A 13,200-nucleotide genomic window follows, 5' to 3' on the forward strand; every position below is an offset into this window, starting at 1 on the left:
TTCCTTTCTCTTCCTTTTTGGTAGAGTTAACTTGAAAGTGATAGTTTTACTTTTGGGAAAGTTGAAAAAGTGATAGCTTTTTTGAATTTTTGGGAAGTGTAAAAGTTATTTTGAACTGATAGCTTATACTTTTTAGAAAGTTGAAAAAGTGGGCCCAGCGCGTGTTGAACAACTCTTTCAACCTATCTGATTTATATTGCCACGTAGGCCAAAAAGTGATAAAAAATTAATAAAAAAATAAGTTCGGGGGGGTAATAGGACCTTAGTAAAGGTTAGGTGTGTCTCTGGGATTTCGGGCATAGGCTGGGGGGTACTTATGCATTTTCCCATATATATATATATATATTGTGAGTTCAAGTCACCAACTCTGTAGGGAAGTGGGAGCGAGCTCCTAAGAAATAAATTTTTTTTAAAAAAAAAAGGTTTCTAGAGAGCCCCCACCTCTCTATTGAGCTGGTGACTAGAACCTGCAATCTTGAGCTAAAAGATGAACGATATTTTTAATTATATCGTAAATATAGTTCATTATTTTTCAAAACAGACATTTATTTTCTTTAACTATATAGTTTTTAAACTTTCAGTTTATTACATCAAAGTCACTAAGATCACTACGATTGAGGTTGACCTTAAGGTCGTTCTTCATTAACATAGTGAAGGAGAGTTTTGATGTAACTTGATGATCAGAAACATGAGATAAATCGTAATGAAATAATATAACTGAAGCTACAGACTTCATTTCAAGATAAGTTAAGTATTTAGCTATGCATATTCTTGATCCACCATTAAATGTTGCATACTTATATCCATCTTCATGCCTTTCAACTTGTTTCATCAGCATAGAATCATCTTTCTGATTTAAATTCTAAGCAATCTTCTCCCCACACGGACTTCATCCTTCCCACTGAATATAGCGATAAAATGATGTCTGAACCAGCTGGTACATATGTTCCATCCGGAAGGATATCATTGTTGGGGTTATTTGCCCTGATTTCTTACCATAAATAAGTTTTCCTTTTAGGAAAAGGTTTTAATATTTTGACTAGTCCTTTTCTTGTAGGAAAGGTTTTAGGACTCTATAAATATAGGCTTGTTCCTTCTAACTTAATTAGCATTCACAATGTAGTCCTAGGGTTTTGAGAGTTGCGGTTATGGGGGAGAGTTTTGTGTACCTCCTTGTATTCAGAGTGAATTGTTTGAGGTTGTTTCTCTCCATATTTTGTACTCTCATATTTATAGTGGATTGCTCATCTCCTTTGTGGACGTAGGTTGATTGACCGAACCACGTTAAATCTGTCTCTTTTGATGTGTTTCTCGTTTGTCTTTTTACTCGTGGTCTTTCGAGGTTTGCTTTGCTAGCTTCCGCATTACACCTGCTTATTTCAGTCCTAACAAGTGGTATCAGAGCCATGGTTCAATGATGGAACTAGGTTACAGATGGGTGTTCATCTTGGCGGGTGTAGTTCTAGTCGCAACCTTTTTGACAGTAATGGAGATTTTTGTTGGAGAAATTGTTTCAGAGAGGTTCTCTGTGTCGAGACGTAGATTTGATGGAGGAGATTATGGAGAAGAGATGCAAGATCCTAAAGATTATGTGAAGAAGGTGGACAAATTTATTTTGTCAGAAATTCAGGCCAAGGGGGAGATTTGTTGGGGTTATTTGCCCTGATTTCTTACCATAAATAAGTTTTCCTTTTAGGAAAAGGTTTTAATATTTTGACTAGTCCTTTTCTTGTAGGAAAGGTTTTAGGACTCTATAAATATAGGTTTGTTCCTTCTAACTTAATTAGCATTCACAATGTAGTCCTAGGGTTTTGAGAGTTGCGGTTATGGGGGAGAGTTTTGTGTACCTCCTTGTATTCAGAGTGAATTGTTTGAGGTTGTTTCTCTCCATATTTTGTACTCTCATATTTATAGTGGATTGCTCATCTCCTTTGTGGACGTAGGTCGATTGACCGAACCACGTTAAATCTGTCTCTTTTGATGTGTTTCTCGTTTGTCTTTTTACTCGTGGTCTTTCGAGGTTTGCTTTGCTAGCTTCCGCATTACACCTGCTTATTTCGGTCCTAACAATCATCACATATCGCATACTGTAGAACTGATATACTCATTGTTAAAAAAGTGACATATATAAATATATATCTTCATTGTCTAATAAAAAGAGCACATTTACTCTTTTCGATAACAAGAGTTTAAACTTACTAGTTCTTAATCGTTATGATGACCATAGATTTAAGATACTTATAGAGTTGTAGTGAATGTTTATCGACACATCAGAGATATGATGACGATAGATTTAAGATACTCTCTCTACCTCATTTTATATCTATGACTTTAATTTTGCACAAAATAAATACTCTCTTTTTTGAAACTGTTGGTTTTAAACATGTCAGCACACTTGTGCAGCTATAAAATTGGGTCATGTAATTGCAAGTCATAGGAAACTTTGCTATAAAATCATAATTATTATTGTCAAGAAAAAGGCCGTAATCATGAACATGATATTGCATTAGTTGTTTTCCTTCCCCGAATGTAATCAACTTTAGAAGATCTTGAAATATAAAAATGAAATTCCCACCATTATCTATCACAATTATAGGCCAATGTTGTTGACATCAATCAACAATTTCCAATGCTAAAACACGTAGCTAACATGAATAATAGCACAAGATGAACAAAACATACAAGCAATAGGAAGTTGGAATCTGCCTTGAAGAAACATTGATATGAAACTTATCGTCAAAAGTTTATGATACAAGCAAATGAACACTATTACATATAAGAGTCGATTACAAACAACAAAACTGGCCCTGGAAAATATTTTGTTTAACTTCCGGTGTGAACGAGCAGTTGCCTTTTGCCAAGCAGCTCAAAATTTTAGAACTTGGGAGTTACCTGAGGCCTTCTACAAACTCAATTGGCTGGAAACATCATCTGTGCTTTGACCTTATACTAGTCTTAACTCGTATTCACCAGCCATAGTAATATATCTCACCCATGGAAGAGCCTGATAGCCACTTTTCTCAATAATCTTCAAGTAGCGAACCTGACATTCATTAAACAATACATATTATTGCAATGTCAAGAACATGCTATATCAGCTTAGAGAACAGATGAAAACAAAAATATGCTTGTTTTGTTATGGGCCTTTGAAGCACAGAGAACTAAGATCCCATACTAGGTGGCTTGTTTTATTTTTTTTTGAGAATGTTTTTTTTTTTTTTTGAGAATGTTGTTTTATTTGGCTGGTAATCAAGCCAGGACAGGCTGCAGAGGAGGGGAATACAACTTTGCTCTAGTGCCACTTATGTGGGAAGTATGCAGAAACAAATAGTCACCTCTTTTTTGTTCTGTAGAGTGACTAAGAACTCTGGGACGTCCTTTTTGCTATGATTGGTTTGAATTGGTCAGTGCCAATGACTACACTGATGATTTCCAGCTGGAACAGAAAGGGAGGCACTAAAGATTTTTATTTTATTTTTAAAAAGATGGATTATGATATCAGGCAGCATATGGTGGACAAATCTAAAGAGGAAGGAATCTTAAGATGTTTTGATGGAAAGAGCAACCCAATACAGAAGATAAAGTTTAGTTGTATTTTGCTTTTTTAGTTTTGGTGTAAACAGGAGTACGTACGTGACACTGAGGCTCTAATCCAAGTTTTAGAGTCTGTTTAACATAGTTTTTGTCTAATTTAGGTTTTGCTCACACTTATGCTTGAGTTGCCATATAAAAGACTTCCAGCACTGAGCAAAGGAGAAAAGTCATAGAAGGCAAGATATACTATAGGTGACAGTTTGATCAACACAGCACAGCCAGATTAGATCTGAGGAAAAGTTTGACCACTTCAGATTGTTACTTCCTGTTCTTTGGGAAGGCATGTGGGGAACTCTGAGTGCCTAATTGGAATCCACTTACTACTCAGTATTGTTGGTGTCTTATAAGCTCATCTCCACTTTTAAATAATTTGAAGTTTATTCGGCTGGTTAATTGTAGTATTACAGCCTATACCTTACCAGGAAATCAGATATCGTTGACCATGGTTAATTAGACTTTAGTATATGCAGTTGTTGGGCATAAAGATGACAATCAGCTATACATTGCTCTCTTCCAGCACAGAACCCCCGCCCTGCCTTTCTTTTCATATTGCACTGTCAAGCAATACCAACAATAAAAACTAGCGAGGAAAATAACTTAAAAAGTAGTTTAACTAAATGGACATTTTGTGTTCTGTTGTGCCAGTTCTAAGTTTTTTCCAATGTGCGTCTACAGCAGAATTGAACCAGCCACATCACCTCATTATCCCCAATATGCCTTTACATGTACAATAACCCTTAATTCCCAATACCATTTGAAGTGTCAACCCTTACAGTACTTGTTAGTCCTAATTCCTAATGTCATCTGACTCCCCTCCTACCTTCCCAGCCTGAGAACTAATCAAGTACATAGAGTTAACCGCTCATCCGAGACTCAGTGGTTTCTTAATATGATAGACCAAGCAAGGATATCAACATGGGCCTAAAGATTACAGAAATAAGGGAAAGAAGACTTAGAAGTCTACGACTAAGTAAAACCAATGCCTTTAGGGGTTAGTACGACTATGCCTTTGTAATACTCTTTCTGAGAGCCACAATTGTGGAGTGTGGTCTTTACATTTACAATCAACATCTTTTGGAACCCTTCTTAAACAAATATATATCTATGGATAAATAGCTGATCTTTGAATAGGAAAAAGAGTCGAGGGCTTACCTGTATACCAGAAACAGTAAAATAAGGAATTTCAAATTTCACACGTATAGGAGCTTTTCTCTCAGGAACTGATTCTTCTGCTGTAATACTGGGAAGAGTAAACTCCGCTCTCAACATATATTCCTTGAAAAGAAATGGCAATACATATAGGCAGAAGTCAACAAGAGAACAATCAGAAAAGTTAAACAATGAGTTAAAACTTCAACTATGATCAAGTCAACACTTACCTTACCACCTGGGAAAGATTTTATTTTCCAAATCAGTGCATCTTTTTCAGGTGCATAAGTAGATGATCCCATTGATGTTCGGACATTTGGATTTGTAGCGTCCGTTGCCACAGGTAACTCAATTTCAACATTAGTTGCAGTACTGAAATTATTGAAGAAACTCATAACTGGACATGGAAAACTTTGTTATAACATAATGCATGCAATACACAGTACAAGTAAAATGGTGCATCTAATTAGCTGAGTTTTTCACTGTAATACTTGATACACATCATACCTTCGTTCCTTGAACTGGCTCCGTGCTTTAACCACAATTTCCATACGGCTCCTAGAATGTCTTTCCACTTGAGCTTCTACCCATATGAGAGGCTTTACCTGAGACAATTACCATCAAGGATTTAAACAATTTTGCTTAAGAACGTCCACAAGGGAACTAAAAGTATACAAGACCCAGCAAGCTCATAATTTACCTGAGTACCAAGTCTGTAGGTCATAAGATCAAAGGCTCCATCTGGCGGTATAAATGATATAGTGCGATCATTTTCAAATCGGGCCAAGCGAACACACCTAAATTAGAAGCAAAATTAGTTGAAGAGAAAGAGAAGGGCAATAAGATAGAGAAATGGGTTACTATTTGAAACTGGCCAAGACTCAAGACATGGATAAAAGCCTTCAGGATTTATCATTTGACAAATTGTGCGGGAGGTACAGGTTGCTGGTTCAACAACCACATACTTCACTAAATTCCTTTTAAAGTAATAGGTTTGACTTTCCAGGCCGCGCTATTTAGTAAAGTATTTCATCTTTGAGAAGCATGTTATGCAAGTAAATCAATGGCCAACCCACATATCTCCGTTTGACAGGAGAGACCAATATATCATAATCCCACAAAAAGAAATAACTGAACAATTTCATACTGATGAAACTTGATATCATCAAGATCAATGGCCTTCCCCTTGGTAGTTCGCCCTTGTGCTTCCAGCAACATTCTATCATTAAGACCAAGCTTACACTCAGGCATGCCACTGCAAAAAAGAAACAATAAAATGTATATTCAGATAACAGTCACTCTATATACAGTAGGGTAATACCACCAATTCACATGTGAGGGACTGATAAACATAACGTTTAAGTAGTGGAACTAAGTGTTTTCTGAATCAACACAGAAAAACTACCAGACATTCAACTTGTACCCCTAAAATGTCCCAGATATTCAAATAGAAGATAAGATAGTGACACTCCAACAGATGTGGAATAAAGAGCTCACCGGAAACTAAAAAAGTTCAGGTAAAAGAACAACTCACACACTAACAACTAGACACATTTTTTTTTTTAATTATTATTATTATTATTGTTGTTGTTGTTGTTGATAAAGTAATAAATACTATTGATGTTTGGGAAAAATGTGCCTGTTTACAAGAAGAATACCAATAAGTAGAAAACCTACAAGAAAATACTTTTTGTAACGAACGACGCACAATCTTCTATTCTATACATAAACAAACCTCATCAGTACTCTAAAAGGAAATAAGAAATAAGAGGTTATTCCTTATTCGTACCAAATTCATCTCTACACCTTTGAATTTCGAAAGCTCTCATATTTCTCTCCAGACAACTCACATAAGAGCTAGTGGAGAAACGTTCCAAGACCTGCGTCTCTTTTTCATCATTCTACCAAAACTCCTACTGGACATGGCTTCTTTCACAGTGTCTGACATCAGCCATCAGCCATCAGCCACCTGATTCCAAACCAACCTAGAATTTCCCACCATAACCTCAAAGCTACCTGACAATTTAAGAGAAGATGGTTGACATCTTCATCCGAACCCTTACACATAAAGCACCAATTAATGCACAGAACCTTCATCTCCCTAAGCATCTCAGCAGTCAAAATCACCCCTCCCCTCTAATTGATAGCCGAGTGAAAAAACCAATGATAACTCTGAGATCCAACTCGAGTTATATGGAACGGCAACCTCCTCCCTAATTAGAAGCTTCCGATAATATGAGTTAGTAGAAAACACTCCATTTTTCCCCGCCTTCCAACTCCATACGCCGTGCCTATCTTCTGAAGTACTTTGCTTGAGAAGCAAAGTAGTCAGATTTTGGAACTCTGGCACATTCCAGTTCTGAAAGTTTCACCTAAACCTCGAATCCTAAAAACCATCTCCACCTAGAAACCTCCAAACATGTTGGACAGTCATCTTCTTCTGGAGTGAAATTATGTAAATGTTTGGGGATGTACTTCTCAAAGTATTGCCCCCATAAGTAGATCACCTTCGTTACAGAAAAAATTACTCTCCATAAGTTCGGGTAACAATGCTACTAAAATTAGCTCACATTTTACCTTCTTACCCAATTTGACCCACTTTGTATATAACTTGAATTCTTTTCATTCCTTGGGGCAACATTAAAGACCTACTTCTAACCCTTTTTTTCTCCTTGTCTCTTTCTTTTCCCAGCGCTCATTCTTTTCATCTTCAATGTTAATGAAGTGTCACCTCTAGTCCTTTTTCACTCTCTTCAGTTTTAATCTAGTGTCCAAATTAAAAAATTCATAATGATGAATGTCGGATCTTGGGGTTATTGCATATATAAACAAACTTCAGTCCAAAAGTTTTTCGTCATGTTCTTTTAAACAGTATGGAGCAGTAGAACAGATGAACTCGTTGATGGCCTGAATGCATCACATATTACTCTACAAGCCTTAGCTAGGTGGGAAGACAGATTGGAAGATGCTTTTGATGGGCTTTCATCACATATTACTCTACAAGCCTTAGCTAGGTGGGAAGACAGATTGGAAGATGCTTTTGATGGGCTTTCTTTTTCCCTTCTACTTTATTGCTATAATGCTTCTCTGCCATGCACCCACCTTCATCCATGGTTGTATATAAATATAAATGCCAACTTTAGGGCTTAATTTGGTTGATTTATTGTGGTTGATTGAAAACTTGAAATATAAAAGTTATCATTGAACCCACTTCAAAGCTATGATTTGGAAATTGGTTTTTTGAGTTTGTTAGTTGTTTGGGTTGGGTGCTGTTCCAATTGATTGGAAACTTCAAGAGGTGTTCGAAACTTAAACTTGAGTTAGATTTGAGTTAAATTTAAGAAGAGGCTCTAGTAAGAAGAGGAAGTCAGTTTTTGTATAATCCTATATATGGGTATACAGCTTCCTTAGACTATTTCTGACAAGTTTAAACAATACTCACTCCAAAATCCAAATTTCTCACAAAATCATATTTGAATTTAAAAGCCAGTTATTTAATTTTTTTCAACAATGGTAGATTGCTTTAAAAATCTAATCACCACCCAAATGGATTTGATTTGTTGAACTAATGTTTGAGTCACAATTACTGATTCGGAGATTGAGTTAGAAGCTTGAGCTTTTTTAGAAAAGAAACTGAATAGCAAATTCGAGAACCTATTTGGAGTTTGATGTTGAATCTTGGCCTATTATTTTTGGGCTACAGCTCTGCGAAGTTGTATATAGGCCACCTGGTCACAATGTATGTGTGTGGACTATACTTGTATGTAATTCTCTCTTTATTAAATCAAAAGGTTTGAAGAAGGACTTGCATTCAAATATTTAACAAATGTGGTGAACCATAAACAGTGGGCACATGGCCACCTGGTTGCAATGTATGTGTGTGGACTGTACTTATATGCAGTTCTCTCTTTATTAAATCAAAAGGCTTGGAGAAGAGACTTGCATTCAAATATTAAACAAATATGCAGTTGGAACATCTTTGAAGGTGATAGAGAATGCACTAGAGGTTGAAGGCCTTGTATTAGTTTCTAAAAGGGAACATAAACAAAGTGGAAAAGGGAACTAATTTCCACTCTGACTTTGGTATTTAAAAGATTTAACATAGGAGTGCCAAAATTGGCCCTTACATAGTGTAACCCACCAATAAAAAGATTAAAGGGTAGGATATGTACGCTCATCAGGACATGTCAGTTATAGGCTCCACACATGGTGTCCCGCAGATTTCTCTAGGTGGATAGGAGGCGAGACAGTAAGCGCATCCAATTGATTGTTGCTGTGGGCCTCTCAAAATATTTATTAATCGTTGAGTTTTACCCAGCTCTTGACCTTCATCACCTTCATCAGGGGTGTCAAATGGGCAAGTTGGCTACATTTGGCCTGGTTAAAGTAAGTTTAGTCAATAAATGGGTTGGGTTATATAGCCCACCAAATGTTTGCTTGGGTCAAATAGGCCAGCCAATTTGGGTTGAACAATGAGTCATAACTCATAACCCAATCTGCTCAACTCAAAAGGTTTTCATTTGTTGGTTTGTTCTTTTATAATTTGTTTAGTTATCAACTCAAACTAATAAAAAACCTTTTCTTCATTTATCATGACTATTTCAAACAAACCACACATAAAAAAGATTCTATGTTTTGATAACTTTCTTATTAATCAATTTGGGCCACATATGCAACCAAATTGGCCCAAGCCTTTCTTTTAATTATTGGAGAAAGTATTTTGCTGAAGTGCTGCACAGAATTTACATAGACATAGCCCATAGCCGCATTACAAATCAGTAATGAGCTCAAGAATTCTATCATGTCCTCTTTGCCATTTGCAATTGCCATGTTACACCAAAATAAAAATAAAAGTAGAAAAAATGCATCTATGCTTCATGCAAATGACGAATTCCTTTTGCTTTCACAAATTCATGTGTTCCTCTCATGTAGATGATCCACCATGTGACTGAGATCACTGAATTCCAGGTTTTCAGCTTTTCCTTTCCCAGACCTTTCATGTGACAGCTTTGCAGCGTTTACAGGGACTAAATTGGGCTATCCCAAAATGACAGACCAATGAGCATATACACAGCCCGATCTGCCCATTTCTGGTGGATTATTCTTTTATGAGCTAAATTTGACACCCCTAATCTTTATCTACAATTTTGTGACCATTGAAGCAATGAACTTCCCCACCTAAGTAGAGGGCTCTCTATCTAGAGAAAGAGAGAGAGAGAGAGATATAACCTTGGAACTTCTACAGAACGACGCCTAGGTTACTCTAATTGTAGGTAGTTGTAAGATTAGAGCAAAGAAGAACTAGTCCAGCGAGGTAATATAAGAATCCAATACACTCCTAGAACATGAGTATGCAATGAAACATTAAAAATGCCTAATTTTGTCCGAAAGATTTTAGTAATTCTAACTGCCACTTGAACACTTTGCAGATTATGATGGTCAAAATTAGCTTGTATACCAAACAATTCTATTGGTGATGGTGAATTTGTTTGCGGCATATATAAAAGATTGACGAAATTCAGGAAAAAAAAATATTTGGCGAGCTCTTTACAGCTACATTCAGTGAAGAATAAACAAGTTGTGTCTGAAACTTTGATCTTTACATTAGAAGCACAAAATAAGGTAGTAAGTCAAAATTCTTAAACACCTATATGCGTAAATGTGCAATGCATGATTTGTGAATCAACGTTTCTGATAATACTATCTGACACTAACTAAAGAAGTTAAATTCTTGGAATCTTAAATTAACCAAAGGGATAGGGGGAAACGAAAAAAAACAAATAGAGGTAAATATTAACATGAATTTTCCTTCTGAGGCATGAGCTAGATGGTAGGTTCAGTAAAAAAGGAACAAGAATATACAGTGCAAAGAGCAAACCTCAAGTATGCCCTCATCTTCAGTGCACCAACAACATCTGATCTCACTATTTGCCCGTTGCTGTTTACAAGTATATTAACACTCTCCACAACATCCAAAAACACCTGAAAGAACAAACTTCCATGTAACCCAATGAAGAAAAAATATTCTCTTAAATAAATATGTATACCTACTTCATTCTTCTTGTAGTTTATCCCTTCACTACGCCAGGACACAGCATTTGTAACTGCCATTGGAGGCCTTTGTGTAACCTCCATCCTATATGCATCAGTTTTTATGAACTCACTGAGAATTTTTGCTTCAGTATATTGAGGATAACCAAAGTCCATCATTTCATCCAGTAGCTCATACTGCAAAGACAAAGAACATCAGCTCAGTCCGAATGAGCCAATATGAATGACAATTTCCTATCTAACTTTTGATCTTAAAGAGACATGAAATATTCCTCATACCACTACAACGAAATTATCGCGAAGGGATTCTTCTTCTAACTCTTCAAAATAATGCTTGAATACCTGTCAGAAAGGTAAAATAAAAAATGATAAATCTTCCCAAGTTCCAACCAAGAAAACCATTACTCCCTCCATTACATTTTTACGGTACTATAACTATTAGAGGAGTCAAACAAAAAAAGTTCTTCCATTTCAAGAATAAATTTAATTATAAAATACTGTGATGTAGACACATAGTACAGTTAATATACTTATAATTATATAATATGTAAATTTTACTTTAAAATTAAAGAAGCTGATGTCCAAATTGAGTCTGAAAGTTGAACAGATTGACCCTACACTCTGAAGTCTGCCATTTTTCTCATAACTGAGAGAGTAATTGATTTTTGGATTAACACAGTAAGAGTACACATCCTCAAATATCAGCATAACTTACATCTACAACACGGTGTAGAAACAGAAGGAGACTAGCTGCATTACAGTTCTGCCTTGATGCAGTCATGAGATACACATTGTTATGCTGTATAAACATATAGGTCACACCATTATCATATGCTACAGGATCCAGAGGATCACCCTGCAATGGATAAAATCACATAACAATCAAATTACACAGCAAACCGTAAACTGCTCAAGCTCCTACTAAATCAAAACAATTCAACTGCATGGAAAAGAAACAAAAATGTAGATGATAAAAAGGTATACATATCAGAGAAAAGGTAACTTTGTGTTAATATTAATCATCTTAACTTTGACTTCTCAATGAGATTTGCTCTTTTTAATTAGAGTGGTTCAACATAATTATTGATCGAATATAAGTCCTTCAACCTATGGTTGCACAAAATTATTTAAGATTTGAAATCATCAAAAGAAATTATAACTCTTTCTCCATTCTATTTAACTAAATTTGCATAATTTCAAATCAAATTACACCAATTTCCACTCTCCTGAACTCAAATCTAACTCCAATTTCAAACTAGAGCCATTTATAAGCGCATCAACTTGTGATATCTTCAACCAAATATTTCAATTTCTCGTATACAATGATTTCGACATTAAATTCAAAAGAAAGAGGAAAAAAGAACCTCTTTTTCAATGAGCTTGGTGAAGAATCGTTCCGCTTGAACGGAAGTGACGTCTCCACGGTAATCACGCCAGACGAGCACCCGGCCTTTGATGTCAAGGAGGAACAGCGCGGACGCCGCCCCTGCCATGTGAAGTACTACGAATTCCGATCAATATCGCAGATCGGAAAAGCTGTCGGAGAGAAGCTTTCCGGCGGAGATCTACTGGTGGTAGAGTAAAAACGATCAAATATAAGCTCCGCAGTGAATCTTCATGCGTTCGTTAAAGTACTGGTTTTGAGATCGCCATTTTGATCAAGCTGTTGTCATGTGCTTGCAGTGGAATCATATTTGGGCCGTATCGGGTCAAGTAGTCCAACTTCTGTCGGGTTATATTATTTGACACAAACACCAAAATCCTTTTAGTTTGGAGCCGGTTGTCATTTTTGCTCAATGTTTAATTTTTACCCTTGAGCTAAATAAAAATAAGTGGCCAAAAATATTTTCCCATTCATGACATAAGTTTATATTTTCATAAAAATTGCTTAATTTGTATGGAACTTATGTCGAGGTAAAAGTTTAGTTCACAACTCATAAGTTATATCATAGAAGACATAACTTATGTCAACTGAGGCAAACATCAGCTTTAGATTCCACAAGTTATGTCATATATAAGAGGCATAACTTATTTTTATAAAACTTATGTCGCGAGGCAAAAAAAATTATAAATTCATAAAGAGCGGATTAGATATTATTAGAACTTATGCCGAATAATTTAAGACAGATATTTTCTAAACTTATCTCAAGCGAAATTAGGTCATAAATAAGGATATTTTGACCTACAAAGTTTCATTAAATGACAAATAGGGACAAAGATTAAAAATCATCATATTTGAGGATAAAAATTAAAGCTCATCCTAAAAGAAAATGTAAGTGCAAAACTTCACTTTTGTTGCCAAGTGTATTATTACGTGTCTTTTATAGTCTCTTATATGCAAATAAATTAGAAAGAAAACAACAAATAAGCATTTTTCAATCATGATTTTGAAGTTTTAAATTCCAC

At 35.7% G+C, this 13,200-nt stretch overlaps 1 protein-coding gene across 1 annotated transcript; it reads right to left on the bottom strand.

Moving 5' to 3' along the window:
• Nucleotides 1-2,720: 2,720 nt before the first annotated feature.
• Nucleotides 2,721-12,428, bottom strand: LOC125815592 (AP-1 complex subunit mu-2-like). Its single transcript, XM_049495102.1, has 11 exons — nt 12,159-12,428; nt 11,510-11,650; nt 11,074-11,136; nt 10,795-10,971; nt 10,622-10,725; nt 5,891-5,998; nt 5,444-5,540; nt 5,251-5,348; nt 4,974-5,115; nt 4,747-4,869; nt 2,721-3,043 (listed from the first exon to the last, which is right to left on the bottom strand). Exons 1-11 carry the CDS (start codon nt 12,285-12,287, stop codon nt 2,945-2,947), a joined length of 1,281 nt encoding a protein of 426 aa, XP_049351059.1. The 5' UTR covers nt 12,288-12,428; the 3' UTR covers nt 2,721-2,944.
• Between the last annotated feature and the right edge of the window lie 772 nt (nt 12,429-13,200).

Source organism: Solanum verrucosum, unplaced genomic scaffold (genome assembly GCF_900185275.1).
Source record: "Solanum verrucosum unplaced genomic scaffold, falcon-dt-bn FXZP01000085.1, whole genome shotgun sequence".
Classification (NCBI taxonomy): domain Eukaryota; kingdom Viridiplantae; phylum Streptophyta; class Magnoliopsida; order Solanales; family Solanaceae; genus Solanum; species Solanum verrucosum.